At 51.1% G+C, this 16,309-nt stretch overlaps 1 protein-coding gene across 1 annotated transcript in view; it reads left to right on the top strand.

Moving 5' to 3' along the window:
- The window catches only part of LOC125642702 (IgGFc-binding protein-like), a 124,790-nt gene that overhangs the window by 85,575 nt on the left and 22,906 nt on the right, over nucleotides 1–16,309 (top strand). The window contains exons 69-80 of the mRNA XM_075132642.1: nucleotides 228–475; nucleotides 818–995; nucleotides 4,247–4,355; nucleotides 4,915–5,006; nucleotides 5,680–5,856; nucleotides 7,513–7,715; nucleotides 9,053–9,197; nucleotides 9,903–9,953; nucleotides 10,534–10,584; nucleotides 11,822–12,069; nucleotides 12,412–12,589; nucleotides 15,841–15,949. Of these exons, the coding sequence (XP_074988743.1) occupies nucleotides 228–475; nucleotides 818–995; nucleotides 4,247–4,355; nucleotides 4,915–5,006; nucleotides 5,680–5,856; nucleotides 7,513–7,715; nucleotides 9,053–9,197; nucleotides 9,903–9,953; nucleotides 10,534–10,584; nucleotides 11,822–12,069; nucleotides 12,412–12,589; nucleotides 15,841–15,949 (1,789 nt within the window). The remainder of the gene's footprint in view (nucleotides 1–227; nucleotides 476–817; nucleotides 996–4,246; nucleotides 4,356–4,914; nucleotides 5,007–5,679; nucleotides 5,857–7,512; nucleotides 7,716–9,052; nucleotides 9,198–9,902; nucleotides 9,954–10,533; nucleotides 10,585–11,821; nucleotides 12,070–12,411; nucleotides 12,590–15,840; nucleotides 15,950–16,309) is intronic.

The following is a 16,309-nucleotide window of genomic DNA, read 5'->3' as shown; positions in this document are numbered from 1 at the left end:
GAACCTCGCAGATGTCTTCCAGTTACAGCACAATGGCATTTAGGGATGGGGCAGCTTGTCTGCCTCCTCCCCACTCTGTTCCCGGTCGATGCTGTTTCTGTGAGCTCTGAAGTGGTGTGTGCAGGAAGTGCGCACCAACAGGAAGTGCTCGGTGGAGCGCAGGTGACAGGGGTGCAGTTACGTGGGAGGGATTTGCAGGGGATAAATCCACGTTTCTTCCTTTTAAGGCCGTGCCACCTGCAGTGCCTCAGGGGACCCGCATTACTACACGTTTGATGGCAGAGTTCACCATTTCATGGGAAACTGCACTTACACCCTCTCCAAAGTGTGCAACGGCTCCAGGGGGCTTCCACCCTTTGACGTGTCCACCACCAATGAGCACAGGGGCTCCAATACCAAAGTTTCCTATGTAAAGTCGGTGCACGTGGATGTCTATGGAACTCAGATTTCCTTGCTGAAGAACAGGAAAGTGACTGTAAGTGAAATGTTATTTAAAAGGAGTATTTTAATCATCTGACATGCTTAAACTGAGACCTGCAAAAATCGAGACATTTGATTGGACGTAAAGGTCACATGGTGGGTTTCTGTTTTCTCATTGGTTGGGTGTGCTTCTTAGAATGAGGCTTCCCCGGAGAATACTCAGGATTGGCAGTTGAAAATGGCTCTCTGTGAACTTTCTGTCAGATTTCCTCCAAATTCCCAGTGTGAATGAGAACATTCCTGCCAGTGAACTCGTTGGCTAGACTATTCATGGGCGATTCCCTGGGAATTATGGGGGTACCTAGTCGTGACCAGACTTTCCCTACGTGTTGTTCAGGTGAATGGCACCAGAAGGAACCTGCCCGTGGTGATTGAAAACAAGATCAAGGTCCAGATCAGCGGGCGCTACGTGCTTTTGGAAACTGATTTTGGTCTCTGGGTCAGATTTGACGGCAATCACTATGTGGAGGTCTCAGTGTCCGGTTGTTACAAGGGCCAGCTCTGTGGCCTGTGTGGTGAGTATCCCTGTTCTTGAGTACCGTCAAGTCATACGATCGGGAGCTTTTCAATGAATCATGCAGTTTGGGGATTGGTTGGGTTTTTTCGTCCCGTCTTATGTTTATCCCAGAGTAATCTAGTCTGTCTTGTATGGACTGCAATGTTGGGCACTGGATTGAAGGAACCATCATTGTCCGGGTACCTGGCAAACGTAACTTGCAAGAAATCTGGTTACCCAGGCGTTAACTCTCGTGTCAGAAATGACAACTGCAGATGTCATTTTTAACAGGAGAGGAATCTCACATTCAACACATCCATAAACCGCAGTCTAAATATTATCGCAGTCCTACCCTGGATGCCTCTGGTCCAGGTCCCCTCGTATCTTTTTTCTCTTATTTGCATCGCAGCGTGTCTGTCCCTCTTTGATTGGGACTATCCGGCCTAATCTATGCTTTTCATTTCTTTCAACTTGGAAACGAGAATAAAACTTTAAGGACCTTCTTGCGGGTCAGGACAGATTTCCAAATCCCTGTTTAGGAGCCGTCCTGAGCTTTTCTGCTCTGCTGTCTTGTTCCTTGCACTCACAGATGCATACTGTCTCCGCACTGTCGTAGTCACAGTCCGAGCACGGGCAAAGGCTTCTCTGATCACTGAGCCTTCTTTTTACAGCTGCTTTTTGTTGTCCAGCTGCAGTAGAAGGTGGGTCTGCTGCAAGACAAAGCATTAGAAAATGGTCCCCTGGGGACCAATGCTGAAGTAGCCGAGGAGATGGAGTAGATAACCCAGTGTATGTCCTTTTCATGTTTAATCTCCACAATTCTTTGGTATTCTTTGTCAAGCGTAACCAAATGTTGGGTGCTGTGCAGGACACAAATCGCAGGGAGCCCTTGAGAGTCCAGCAAGACGGAATAGAGCAGATGCCAGAGAGAGGTCAGAGACATGTATCTGATGCATGTAAGAGACCCAGTTCTGATCTAGTGACACAGCAAAGGAGACCCCAGGTTAACACACGTGGGTGATGAGTGAGAAACTCCGCTCTGAAGCAAGCAGAGACCAGTTAGATTGCCAGGAGACAAGCCTGGCAATACTTGAAGCTCAGCAGGTTCAACAGGGATGTATCAGGGCTGCTTCCCTCCTGAGCACCCCATTGTGGCTATGAGAAAAGGAGGACTTGTGGCACCTTAGAGACTAACAAATTTATTTGAGCATAAGCTTTCGTGAGCTGCAGCTCACTTCATCGGATGCATACAGTGGAAAATACGGTGGGGAGATTTTATATACACAGAGAACATGAAACAATGGGTGTTACCATACAGACTGTAACAAGAGTGGTCAGATAAGGTGAGCTATTACCAGCAGGAGAGCGGGGCCAGGGGGAACCTTTTGTAGTGATAATGAAGGTGGGCCATTTCCAGCTGTTGACAAGAACGTGTGAGGAACAGTGGGGGCGGGAGTGGAGGGGAATAAACATGGAGAAATAGTTTTACTTTGTGTAATGCCACATCCACTCCCAGTCTTTATTCAAGCCTAAGTTAATTGTATCCAGTTTGCAAATTAATTCCAATTCAGCAGTCTCTCTTTAGAGTCTGTTTTTGAAGTTTTTTTTGTTGAAGTATGGCCACATTTAGGTCTATAATCGAGTGACCAAAGAGATTGAAGTGTTCTCCGACTGGTTTTTGAATGTTATAATTCCTGACCCCTGATTTGTGTCCATTTATTCTTTTACGTAGAGCCTGTCTGGTTTGACCAATGTCCATGGTAGAGGGGCATAGCTGGCACATGATGGCATCTATCACATTGGTAGATGTGCAGGTGAACGAGCCTCTGATAGTGTGGCCGATGTGATTAGGCCCTATGATGGTGTCCCCTGATTAGATAAGCGGACACAGTTGGCAACGGGCTTTGTTGCAAGGATAGGTTCCTGGGTTGTTCTCAGTCAGCCATAAAAATGTTGGCATACTGTGGGGCCATGCGGGTACCCATAGCAGTGCCGCTGATTTGAAAGTATACATTGTCCCCAAATGTGAAATAGTTATGGGTGAGGACAAAGTCACCAAGTTCAGCCACCAGGTTTGCCGTGACGTTATCGGGGATACTGTTCCTGATGGCCTGTCGTCCATCTTTGTGTGGAATGTTGGTGTAGAGGGCTTCTACATCCAAAGTGGCCAGGATGGTGTTTTCAGAAAGATCACCGATGGATTGTAGTTTCCTCAGGAAGTCAGTGGTCTCTCGAAGATAGCTGGGAGTGCTGGTAGCATAGGGCCTGAGGAGGGAGTCTACATAGCCAGACAATCCTGCTGTCAGGGTGCCAATGCCTGAGATGATGGGCGTCCAGGATTTCCAGGTTTATGGATCTTGGGTCGCAGATAGAATACCCCTGGTCGGAGTTCTCGGGGTGTGTCTCTGCGGATTTGTTCTTGTGCTTTTTGAGGGACTTTCTTGAGCAGATGGTGTAGTTTGTGGCTATGCGCACTCCCGTCTGGGGCTAGTTTTTAAAAAGAAACAGTGCAAAGCTGAGGTCCCTTCCAACCCTGATATTCTGTGATTCTATGATTCTTCTTCCACACCCGGGGCTCTCCTTCTGTGCCCATCTGCTCCTGGGGAGCTACCGTTCCCAGCCCTTCTCAGCTGGAGCTCAGCCTTCTTGCTTTGGCTTCCTTCTCCTGTCAGCCTCTCCCTGTTCTGAGGGAGAAGCCAGCATATGTATTGCCCTTCTAGGGAGAGCTCCTCCCAGTTGGCTGGAAGAGAGAGGAGCCCTGTCCCGCTCTGCACTACAGGAATTCCCAGGCCTGGTCCCTTACAGGGGCAGCGTCCTGGGTTTTCCCATCCAACGACTCATTCCCTAGGACCGCTTCCTCTCTTCTGGCGTAGAAGCGTGGGATCCCCGTGGGATGACGTCTCCTTGAGTGTTACCCCCAGGGCTTCGAAGCCTCGGAAATGATAGAATTTGAGTGTAAGGGTGCGGGTTAGTTCTCATTGTATTGTAACCCATTTACCCGAGTCACCGTGTGATCTGACACAATCGGAACGCCAAACCATTTGCTCCAAACACACAGACCCCTACCATTTAATCTCCCATGGAATCTTCCTCAGCTGTGAGCAGTGCGGTGTCTGAGCCGCGCAGGGAGCAGTTCGTACTCCTTCCCGGAGCGGGCATGGTGCACATACATGCTAGCCGGTTCATTACAATGTGTTTGACAACCACACGCTAGTGTGCATTGTGGAGTTGTGAATTTCAAGTAATCTACACGTTTTTCATTTTGGATAGGTAATTACAATGGCGATGCAAAGGATGACAACCTAAAGCCGAATGGCAGCATTGCAGGAGATTCCACGGAGCTTGGAGAGAGCTGGCTGGTGGCAGAGAATAACACCATGTACGTACAGAAGGACGCTAATCAGGGGGTCTTTGCTACAAAAGCTCTAGGAAAGCGTGCTGCCTACTCAGCCGCAGGGCGCCCATCCAGGGCTCCACCACCTCGGCTCCTCCTGGGGCTGAGCACAACCATCCTCTCCCGTACACCCAAGAGCCCCCTCCCCAGCTGAGCATAAGCAGGCGGTGAGTGGCTGGCCTGCTACCATCTGCCTTCGCAGGTCTGCTGTCCCCCAGTCCAGGAAGACCTGCTGGTGGGTGGGAGGTCACCTGCTGTCCCAGTCAGGAGCCGGACCGATCCACTGGTTCCCGCAGCAGCGTGTTCCACCCCTCATTCAACTCCGTCTGAGTCGTGGAGCACCCCAAGATACCCAGTGCGGGAATGGGAGCCCCCTCCTGTGGTGGGGGAGGTGGGGGCAGAACGCAGCCTTTCCGGGAGCCTGGATTCCGCTCTGTGGCTGGAATCGAGTCGTCCCTGCTGGGCAGACGTGGCATCGTCCTGTCCAGATCTGGCCCGGGGAGATAAAGAAACATTCATCAGAAACTTTTCTCTCTCTTGCCAGATGCTCCCCTGACCAAGTGCTGGTCTGTGACCCCCAGCTGGAGAGCGAAGCGAGGGAGGACACAGCTTGTGGCATGATCACCGACCCGACAGGTACGATGCCCGTGGCTGAGTCCTGGGCGAGCTGATTGAAATCACTCCCAATGACAGCCTGCCCTTGCCTCCGTCCCGACCTCGCTCCCTGGGACCACGGCCCCGAGTCCCCAGGGACATGTGTATGGCCCCCAGTGCGAAAAGCTGAACTAGAAGCCCCAGGAGTTGCCCTGAGTTACCTGCTCGGACTGGATCGTGCACTGAGATGGCACCAGGATGTGACGATTATTTGGGCATTGCACTTCAAGGGCCTCGTTCTGCCGCTCCTGCCCGCACAGAGCTCCCATTAACTTGCACTCTGCTGCAGCAGAGACATAGTGTGGTGGTCCCCATTGCCCGCTTTCTTACAGGGGTATCTGAAGTGCTTTAGGCCTTCCCTCCTCCGGAAACAGTAACTACCAGGGCGTTGCTAGCTCTCTATCAAGAACAAGGGTGTCCGCTTTGAGTGACGTTGTACTTACCCTGCAAATGGTAGAGACAGGCCTAAGCCAAATCTCACCAGTGTTTGGGTGTATTCAGCTCCAGGTTTGGTCTGGCTGAGTCTAGCGAGCTGGTCAGCCTACACTGGCCAGGGAGCACTGACTCCTTGCCATGACAGGGGATGGTTAGTGGCACCGCTCGGCTTCTTCCATCTTCCTTTCTGTGATTCTGTTTCTTTCCTGACTTAACATAGGTATCTTCAAGGACTGTCACGCCAAAGTAGCTCCAGAGATTTTCTTGGAAAACTGTGTTTACGACATGTGTCACACTAAGGAGCCGACAGTGTCCTTATGCAACGGGCTGCAGGCTTATGCAGAGTCGTGCACAAATGCTGGGATCTGCAGAGAATGGAGAAATAATACTTTGTGCCGTGAGTGTTGCAATTGATCTCTATTAAGTTCTGGAATTCAACTTTCATCATGCAAGAAGCTCTTCAAATTAGAGCTTCCTGTATTCCCTGACGGCATGCACTTTCCTCTTCTGTCATGCTTTGAGGGTGGTCTCTCCGTTCTCTTGCCCTGAGTCTGGTCCAGTTCTACACTGGATCCTGCCAGGTTAGGTATAATATTCAGACTGAATCTGATCTAGCCTCAAAAAGCATCTAAGTATTAATTTGTCTGAATTTAGTGCTGGTAAAATAAGAGCGCCTGAGAGGTTGAAATGCTCTGTTTATCCAAAGAGCGTCTCCAGTCTGGGGAGCTGCCGTGGAAGAAACAGTAGCCGCGACTCGAGTGAAACTCCCCACAGTCCCTTCTATTTGTAATTGTTAGGAAGGAATGTTAGGTCCTTGTGAAAGGTACTAGCCTGGCAGTTTTAGAGGAAGAGGGTCTGTGTCTTTGCTCACTTCCATTGGTGCGAATCAGCAGTAGCCACTGAAGTCCATGGAGGTACTCCAGTGTAAAGCTGGAGTCAGCCAGAGGAGAATGAGGGCCACCATTGCTCCATTAGCCCTTAGAACAGCTGCTGCCCAGGAAGCAGCAGGGCGACCTTCCCCACCTTGCGTGCACCGGCTGCATGAGCTCTGTTCTGGAGAGGTCCACTTGAGGCAATAAGCGGTCCCCATTGGAAGGGCCTTCTCGGAACCGAGCCATGTGCCAGCAAACTCAGGATCCTGCCTCTGATGGCCCCCATCACCAGCTGCTTCAGAGGAAGGTGCAAAAAACTCTGCAGTAGGAAGATTTGGGGCATTGTGCCCCCACTAAAGTCTCCTCCTTATCCCTAAATTGTTCGTATGATTTCTTCTGTATATTAGAGCAGCACCTATGGACCCCAGCTGAGATGGGGGCCCATTGCTCTGGGTACTGTCTAAGCAACAGAGGACAGCCCCTGTTCCGAAGCCCCATTCCACTCTGTCTAGGCAAGACAGGCGCAGGCTGCGGGAGGGAGTAAGACACAAGCAGAGTGAGCAGGGGTCTGGATTGTAAATGACCTGGGCCTGCCGGGATTGGGTTGGTTGGTTTGGTTTGTCGGGAGGGGATTAGCTGCAAAGGGAGGAGGACGGGAGAGGGGACAGTGAAGGGAGGAGGTAGGGGCAGAGGGGAAGGCCAGGTGTGCAGAGGGCAAGGGAAGTGTGGAGACTGGGAGGGAGTGAACGGCCAACCAGCAGAAGGACAGGACTCTCCAGAGTCAGAGCGTGGAAAGCCACTGGACACCGATGACCCATCTCGGCTGCTTTCCACGGGCCACCAGCCAGCTCTGCGCTGCGAGAGACAAGCCACCAGAGGCGCGTTTCAGCCGACATCCACGTCAATAGGTGAAAGGCTGGACTTGTATCCTGTTGCCTATTTCCAATCCCTGGATACAACCGGTCCCCAACCAGGCATCATTAGTCTGTCTGTCTGTCTGTCATTCCCTGCACAAAGGCTTTCCACTCTGTCCCTGGAGAAAAACCTCAGCACAGAGCAGTCACCATATGCAGAGCTTTCTAACCACCCTTTGCTGTCCTGGAACAAAGAGGGGAAGTTTCAAGAGAATTGCTTTGGGATCTTTTCCTTTCAGTGATGTGGGTTTTTCTTCTCACTTGCAGCAATCTCCTGTCCGGGAGGAAGCCAGTACAAGAGCTGTGGGAGCAGGTGTCCTTCCACCTGCGTGACTCCCTCTGCGTTTAGCCCTTGCAGCTCCTTACCAGTGGAAGGCTGTTTCTGTAACGAAGGCTACGTTCTGAGTGGAGACACCTGTGTGCCGGAGAGCAGCTGCGGTTGTGTGGATGGAAACAACCACTATCATCAGGCAAGTTACCCTGCGCACCTAGACACAGATACAACAACCCCCAGATTCTTTCACTGTGACTGTAACTGATCATAATTAATGAAGAGAGACTAACTTCCTCTGGGCTCAGGTCAGTGGGTTGTGTGGATCTAATTGTTCATGTAAATAATAACCATTCCTAGCTCTTGTCAAGAGCAGATCTCAAAGCGCTTTACCAAGGAGGTCGGTATCATTCTCTCCAGTTTACAGAAGGGGAAACTGAGGCACCGAGCGGTCAAATGGCTTGCGTAAGCTCATCCAGCAGGCCAGTGCTCAGACTAGAACGCAGGTCTCAAGTGTCCCAGTCCCAGACACCTTCTCCTGGGCCACAGTGTCTCACTAGGGAGGGAGCTCGTAGCATGGAGAGTATCAAAGGCATTGAACTGTTCTCAACTCCTTTGATTATCCACTAGGGCAGGAGTTTTGAAACTCTTGTTTTTGTGACCCAGTTGAAGAAAATTGTTGATACCAGCGACGCAGCGGAGCTGGGATGAGGGGTTTGGGGTGTGGGAGGGTCTTAGGGCTTGAGCAGGGGATTGTGGTGCGGGGGTGAGGGCTGAGGGGTGGGGCCGGGAATGAGGGGTTCAGGGTGCGGGATGGGGCTCTGGCTGGGGCACGGGGTTGGGGTGTGGAAGGGGTCAGGTCTCTGAGCTGGGGGTGCAGGCTCTCGGCTGGGGCTGAGGGCTGTGGGCTGCAGCAGAGGGCTCCGGATTTGGGGGTGGCTCAGGATTGGGGCAGGGGGTTGGGGTGTGGCAGGGACTCAGGGCTCTCGGCTGGGGGTGCAGGCTCTGAGGTGGGGTCGGGGACAGAGTGTTTGGGATGCAGGGTATGGGGAGGGTGCTCAGGGCTGGGGCAGGGGATTGGGGCACGGGGTTCGGACACGGGCTTACCTCCGGAAGGTCCTGGTGAGCAGCGGAGCTGGGGTGCAGAGGAAGGCTTCCCGCCTGTCCTGGCACTGCAGACCACACTGGGCCCCAGAAACATCCAGAAGCATGTCTGGCTCCTAGGAGGAGGCACGCAGGCGGCTCTGCGTGGCTCTCGCCCACAGGCATCGCTCCCCACCCCCGCACTCAGTTTGTGGGGGCGCTGCGCAGTGGGGGAATGGGTAGGGACTAGCCGGCCTTAGCCGAAAAGCACCGCCGACGGCACTTTAACAGCCCGGTGGGGGGGCTGGCCAGAGGTGCCGCGACCCAGCGCCTTCCATTCCGTGACCCAGGACTGGGTCAGGACCCAGAGTTTGCAAAGCACCGCACGTAGGTGACACTAGTCGATAGACTTTCTACGATTATCTAGTCAAGTGCTTCTCCGTTCTCTCACAGCTGGGTGAGAGCTGGTTCACCCACGACACCTGCACTGAGCGCTGCACCTGCAACAGCAATAACAACATCACCTGCACAGGCTGGGCGTGTGGATCGCTGGAGATCTGCGGTGTTCAGGACGGGGAGCTGGGCTGTTACCCCCCTGGTGAGTTCTCCCTGAAAAAAGTTCCACGTGTGAGTTCAGTAATCAGACGCTTCTGGTCCAGAAGGACTTTTTCCAGATACTTTATCCCTTATGTGATGGCACAGGAAGGAGCTGACGGCTGATTCTTGCCAGTGCAAAGAGACAGTCAAAGACAAATCCCCTATCTTGCAATCACGGAGCTCCCTCCCCTGCAGTGGGAGTGGAGCTGGCATAGACCTTTGCAGGATCACTGGAGTTTGACCTGAGTAGGGAATGCAGAATCAAGCCCCAAATCACCCAATGTCACAAATGCAAACGTTGAACTCAAAGGGGTTGATTTAGGAAAATACCAATGGGCTGCGGGGGGAAGGCAAATTAAAAACTACCAAGAGTCTAAGTTGCTCTTGCAAAGTACTCGCGCGCAGGGGTAGACACAGGTCATCTGCACGGTGCAGAGAGCCCGCAGGAGCAGGAACACGTCTCCCTTTTCTGAGAGAGCTACCAGGTCGCAGGTGTTTTGCATAACAGGCGTCTCTGAGAATGACGTGTCTCTGGATGCTGGGTGCTGTTTGGGCACATGTCATGTGCTCTGTGTTTCTAGAATCACATTTCTCACACGTGGTCATCTGCAGTCTAAAAAAGAGCTTCCGAGGGTTATCCTATAGAACTTTTCATAGAACAGCATGAACAGCCTCTCAACGTGAATGTCTTTGTATCTTTTTCCAGTAGACGCCTCAACGACTTCAAGTCCAACTACAGTAGGCACCAGTCCACCAGGTAAGGTGGATCTCTCAGTGCTTCCTCAATCTCCTGGACATTTCCTGGTGGGCTGTGAACTCGGTGGCTGGGTGCAGATGAGGTTTCAAAGAACGTAACATCTGGGAGGCAGAACGGTTCATTTTGGAGAAGGGTCCCCAGTTCCCACCGTGTATGTTACTGAACCTCACGCTGGGTTCCTGGCCCTCACCAACCAATGCTGTGATCATCTCGTTAGAGTCTACAACAGTGCAAGGAACAAGCCCTGCTTCGGAGACCACTCCGCCCCACACAATAAGCAGCACAGGTTAATCTGCTAGGAGACTGTGGCTGAGAATAAATCCTTCTCTCTACTCACAGAGGAGGACTGGGGGTGGAGTTGGGGGGCAGGTGGTAAAGACACGTTCCGTCTGTTTATCGTGAGGCGTTTTAAGAGCTATTACGTTTTGAGATTGCGCTCAGTGTTTGTCGAATCACATTTCTCCTGATCACATGATCATTTAAAGTCCAAGAGGAAACTGTTCAAGAGTCGTCCTAGTCTACTCCTCACAGAACAGAGTGACCAACCTCTTCATGTTATTTCCTTTGTATATTTTGCCAGGAGAGTCCCCGACCACAGCAACTCCAACGACAGCAGAGCCCTGTCAGACAGGTAACGTGGGTTCCTCCGTGTTGGACAAAGCTCCTCCCCATTCACATGTGGGGTGAGAAATTGGTGCCTGACTGCAGATTACGTTTCCACCCTAATAGCTGTTTGAAAACTCCACATTTATGTTTTAGGAAGGCAAGTCCAACAGTAATGCTGACCAGTCCCCCAGGTAGAGTTATTCCATCGGTGCGACCCAAAACCTTTTCACCTTACAAATGGTAAAGCAGCTGGTAGCTCTAGCCAAGTGTGGAACTAGTGCAGGTTTGTCTAAGCCTTTGAGTCTTGCTGGAGGACAACCTGGGGCTAGCCCTAGTGCTCGGGGTCAGACCGGACAGAGCAAGCTTGCAAAAGCTCTTCTCAGAGGCCCTTAACCACATCTTATTTGCTTCCGTTTACTACGTCTCTTCTGGGTTTGGCTCCAACTTAGAACCAAAGCCTTAGTGTTAGAGCTAAGATTCAACGTCTACCAAGAGTGCTCTTCTTTAACAATGAATTTTTGGTTCTGTGTCCTCCATTTCTAGGTAACAGAGTTTGAAAAATCCATGAGATATTTCCAGTGGGTTTCACGCAACCACAATGCTATTGTAGTTTCCTAGGTGTTCAGAAATCACATTGCTGGGTATAGCCGAGGAACATGAACACTGTATTGGTTGTAAAAGGAAGTGGTCACTTCTGGTGAAAGCAGGATACAGGGAGTCACGTCATCTTGTTATTATTCCGTGGGATGCCACTGACTTGTAGTGGATCCTTGTGCTCGTCACTTAGCTTCTCAAGTGGCGAAATGGGTTGCGATACATGGGAGCTTCCTCTCTCGAGATCTGCTCTTACAGAAATTAATATGACCTGACGGTGACCACTCCTGCTTCTTCCCGAGGCCCACTCCCCCTGTGAGAGCAGGGTTCAGATCTTGTCCCCGATCAGAAGGGAAAATGAGTTTGGAAGGTCTCAGCCTAGTTTCCGCATCACCAGATCAAGACCCACATCAGGGAGGACGACTTCCCTGAGTTTCCAGGGAACCTCGCAGATGTCTTCCAGTTACAGCACAATGGCATTTAGGGATGGGGCAGCTTGCCTGCCTCCTCCCCACTCTGTTCCCGGTCGATGCTGTTTCTGTGAGCTCTGAAGTGGTGTGTGCAGGAAGTGCGCACCAACAGGAAGTGCTCGGTGGAGCGCAGGTGACAGGGGTGCAGTTACGTGGGAGGGATTTGCAGGGGATAAATCCACGTTTCTTCCTTTTAAGGCCGTGCCACCTGCAGTGCCTCAGGGGACCCGCATTACTACACGTTTGATGGCAGAGTTCACCATTTCATGGGAAACTGCACTTACACCCTCTCCAAAGTGTGCAACGGCTCCAGGGGGCTTCCACCCTTTGACGTGTCCACCACCAATGAGCACAGGGGCTCCAATACCAAAGTTTCCTATGTAAAGTCGGTGCACGTGGATGTCTATGGAACTCAGATTTCCTTGCTGAAGAACAGGAAAGTGACTGTAAGTGAAATGTTATTTAAAAGGAGTATTTTAATCATCTGACATGCTTAAACTGAGACCTGCAAAAATTGAGACATTTGATTGGACGTAAAGGTCACATGGTGGGTTTCTGTTTTCTCATTGGTTGGGTGTGCTTCTTAGAATGAGGCTTCCCCGGAGAATACTCAGGATTGGCAGTTGAAAATGGCTCTCTGTGAACTTTCTGTCAGATTTCCTCCAAATTCCCAGTGTGAATGAGAACATTCCTGCCAGTGAACTCGTTGGCTAGACTATTCATGGGCGATTCCCTGGGAATTATGGGGGTACCTAGTCGTGACCAGACTTTCCCAACGTGTTGTTCAGGTGAATGGCACCAGAAGGAACCTGCCCGTGGTGATTGAAAACAAGATCAAGGTCCAGATCAGCGGGCGCTACGTGCTTTTGGAAACTGATTTTGGTCTCTGGGTCAGATTTGACGGCAATCACTATGTGGAGGTCTCAGTGTCCGGTTGTTACAAGGGCCAGCTCTGTGGCCTGTGTGGTGAGTATCCCTGTTCTTGAGTACCGTCAAGTCATACGATCGGGAGCTTTTCAATGAATCATGCAGTTTGGGGATTGGTTGGGTTTTTTCGTCCCGTCTTATGTTTATCCCAGAGTAATCTAGTCTGTCTTGTATGGACTGCAATGTTGGGCACTGGATTGAAGGAACCATCATTGTCCGGGTACCTGGCAAACGTAACTTGCAAGAAATCTGGTTACCCAGGCGTTAACTCTCGTGTCAGAAATGACAACTGCAGATGTCATTTTTAACAGGAGAGGAATCTCACATTCAACACATCCATAAACCGCAGTCTAAATATTATCGCAGTCCTACCCTGGATGCCTCTGGTCCAGGTCCCCTCGTATCTTTTTTCTCTTATTTGCATCGCAGCGTGTCTGTCCCTCTTTGATTGGGACTATCCGGCCTAATCTATGCTTTTCATTTCTTTCAACTTGGAAACGAGAATAAAACTTTAAGGACCTTCTTGCGGGTCAGGACAGATTTCCAAATCCCTGTTTAGGAGCCGTCCTGAGCTTTTCTGCTCTGCTGTCTTGTTCCTTGCACTCACAGATGCATACTGTCTCCGCACTGTCGTAGTCACAGTCCGAGCACGGGCAAAGGCTTCTCTGATCACTGAGCCTTCTTTTTACAGCTGCTTTTTGTTGTCCAGCTGCAGTAGAAGGTGGGTCTGCTGCAAGACAAAGCATTAGAAAATGGTCCCCTGGGGACCAATGCTGAAGTAGCCGAGGAGATGGAGTAGATAACCCAGTGTATGTCCTTTTCATGTTTAATCTCCACAATTCTTTGGTATTCTTTGTCAAGCGTAACCAAATGTTGGGTGCTGTGCAGGACACAAATCGCAGGGAGCCCTTGAGAGTCCAGCAAGACGGAATAGAGCAGATGCCAGAGAGAGGTCAGAGACATGTATCTGATGCATGTAAGAGACCCAGTTCTGATCTAGTGACACAGCAAAGGAGACCCCAGGTTAACACACGTGGGTGATGAGTGAGAAACTCCGCTCTGAAGCAAGCAGAGACCAGTTAGATTGCCAGGAGACAAGCCTGGCAATACTTGAAGCTCAGCAGGTTCAACAGGGATGTATCAGGGCTGCTTCCCTCCTGAGCACCCCATTGTGGCTATGAGAAAAGGAGGACTTGTGGCACCTTAGAGACTAACAAATTTATTTGAGCATAAGCTTTCGTGAGCTGCAGCTCACTTCATCGGATGCATACAGTGGAAAATACGGTGGGGAGATTTTATATACACAGAGAACATGAAACAATGGGTGTTACCATACAGACTGTAACAAGAGTGGTCAGATAAGGTGAGCTATTACCAGCAGGAGAGCGGGGCCAGGGGGAACCTTTTGTAGTGATAATGAAGGTGGGCCATTTCCAGCTGTTGACAAGAACGTGTGAGGAACAGTGGGGGCGGGAGTGGAGGGGAATAAACATGGAGAAATAGTTTTACTTTGTGTAATGCCACATCCACTCCCAGTCTTTATTCAAGCCTAAGTTAATTGTATCCAGTTTGCAAATTAATTCCAATTCAGCAGTCTCTCTTTAGAGTCTGTTTTTGAAGTTTTTTTTGTTGAAGTATGGCCACATTTAGGTCTATAATCGAGTGACCAAAGAGATTGAAGTGTTCTCCGACTGGTTTTTGAATGTTATAATTCCTGACCCCTGATTTGTGTCCATTTATTCTTTTACGTAGAGCCTGTCTGGTTTGACCAATGTCCATGGTAGAGGGGCATAGCTGGCACATGATGGCATCTATCACATTGGTAGATGTGCAGGTGAACGAGCCTCTGATAGTGTGGCCGATGTGATTAGGCCCTATGATGGTGTCCCCTGATTAGATAAGCGGACACAGTTGGCAACGGGCTTTGTTGCAAGGATAGGTTCCTGGGTTGTTCTCAGTCAGCCATAAAAATGTTGGCATACTGTGGGGCCATGCGGGTACCCATAGCAGTGCCGCTGATTTGAAAGTATACATTGTCCCCAAATGTGAAATAGTTATGGGTGAGGACAAAGTCACCAAGTTCAGCCACCAGGTTTGCCGTGACGTTATCGGGGATACTGTTCCTGATGGCCTGTCGTCCATCTTTGTGTGGAATGTTGGTGTAGAGGGCTTCTACATCCAAAGTGGCCAGGATGGTGTTTTCAGAAAGATCACCGATGGATTGTAGTTTCCTCAGGAAGTCAGTGGTCTCTCGAAGATAGCTGGGAGTGCTGGTAGCATAGGGCCTGAGGAGGGAGTCTACATAGCCAGACAATCCTGCTGTCAGGGTGCCAATGCCTGAGATGATGGGCGTCCAGGATTTCCAGGTTTATGGATCTTGGGTCGCAGATAGAATACCCCTGGTCGGAGTTCTCGGGGTGTGTCTCTGCGGATTTGTTCTTGTGCTTTTTGAGGGACTTTCTTGAGCAGATGGTGTAGTTTGTGGCTATGCGCACTCCCGTCTGGGGCTAGTTTTTAAAAAGAAACAGTGCAAAGCTGAGGTCCCTTCCAACCCTGATATTCTGTGATTCTATGATTCTTCTTCCACACCCGGGGCTCTCCTTCTGTGCCCATCTGCTCCTGGGGAGCTACCGTTCCCAGCCCTTCTCAGCTGGAGCTCAGCCTTCTTGCTTTGGCTTCCTTCTCCTGTCAGCCTCTCCCTGTTCTGAGGGAGAAGCCAGCATATGTATTGCCCTTCTAGGGAGAGCTCCTCCCAGTTGGCTGGAAGAGAGAGGAGCCCTGTCCCGCTCTGCACTACAGGAATTCCCAGGCCTGGTCCCTTACAGGGGCAGCGTCCTGGGTTTTCCCATCCAACGACTCATTCCCTAGGACCGCTTCCTCTCTTCTGGCGTAGAAGCGTGGGATCCCCGTGGGATGACGTCTCCTTGAGTGTTACCCCCAGGGCTTCGAAGCCTCGGAAATGATAGAATTTGAGTGTAAGGGTGCGGGTTAGTTCTCATTGTATTGTAACCCATTTACCCAAGTCACCGTGTGATCTGACACAATCGGAACGCCAAACCATTTGCTCCAAACACACAGACCCCTACCATTTAATCTCCCATGGAATCTTCCTCAGCTGTGAGCAGTGCGGTGTCTGAGCCGCGCAGGGAGCAGTTCGTAGTCCTTCCCGGAGCGGGCATGGTGCACATACACGCTAGCCGGTTCATTACAATGTGTTTGACAACCACACGCTAGTGTGCATTGCGGAGTTGTGAATTTCAGGTATTTTACACGGTTTTCATTTTGGATAGGTAATTACAATGGCGATGCAAAGGATGACAACCTAAAGCCGAATGGCAGCATTGCAGGAGATTCCACGGAGCTTGGAGAGAGCTGGCAGGTGGCAGAGAATAACACCATGTACGTACAGAAGGACGCTAATCAGGGGGTCTTTGCTACAAAAGCTCTAGGAAAGCGTGCTGCCTACTCAGCCACATGGCGCCCATCCAGGGGTCCACCACCTCGGCTCCTCCTGGGGCTGAGCACAACCATCCTCTCCCGTACACCCAAGAGCCCCCTCCCCAGCTGAGCATAAGCAGGCGGTGAGTGGCTGGCCTGCTACCATCTGCCTTCGCAGGTCTGCTGTCCCCCAGTCCAGGAAGACCTGCTGGTGGGTGGGAGGTCACCTGCTGTCCCAGTCAGGAGCCGGACCGATCCACTGGTTCCCGCAGCAGCGTGTTCCACCCCTCATTCAACTCCGTCTGAGTCGTGGAGCACCCC

This window comes from Caretta caretta, chromosome 9 (assembly GCF_965140235.1).
Source record: "Caretta caretta isolate rCarCar2 chromosome 9, rCarCar1.hap1, whole genome shotgun sequence".
NCBI classification, from domain to species: domain Eukaryota; kingdom Metazoa; phylum Chordata; order Testudines; family Cheloniidae; genus Caretta; species Caretta caretta.
This window is presented reverse-complemented; position numbering and strand designations above follow the sequence as displayed.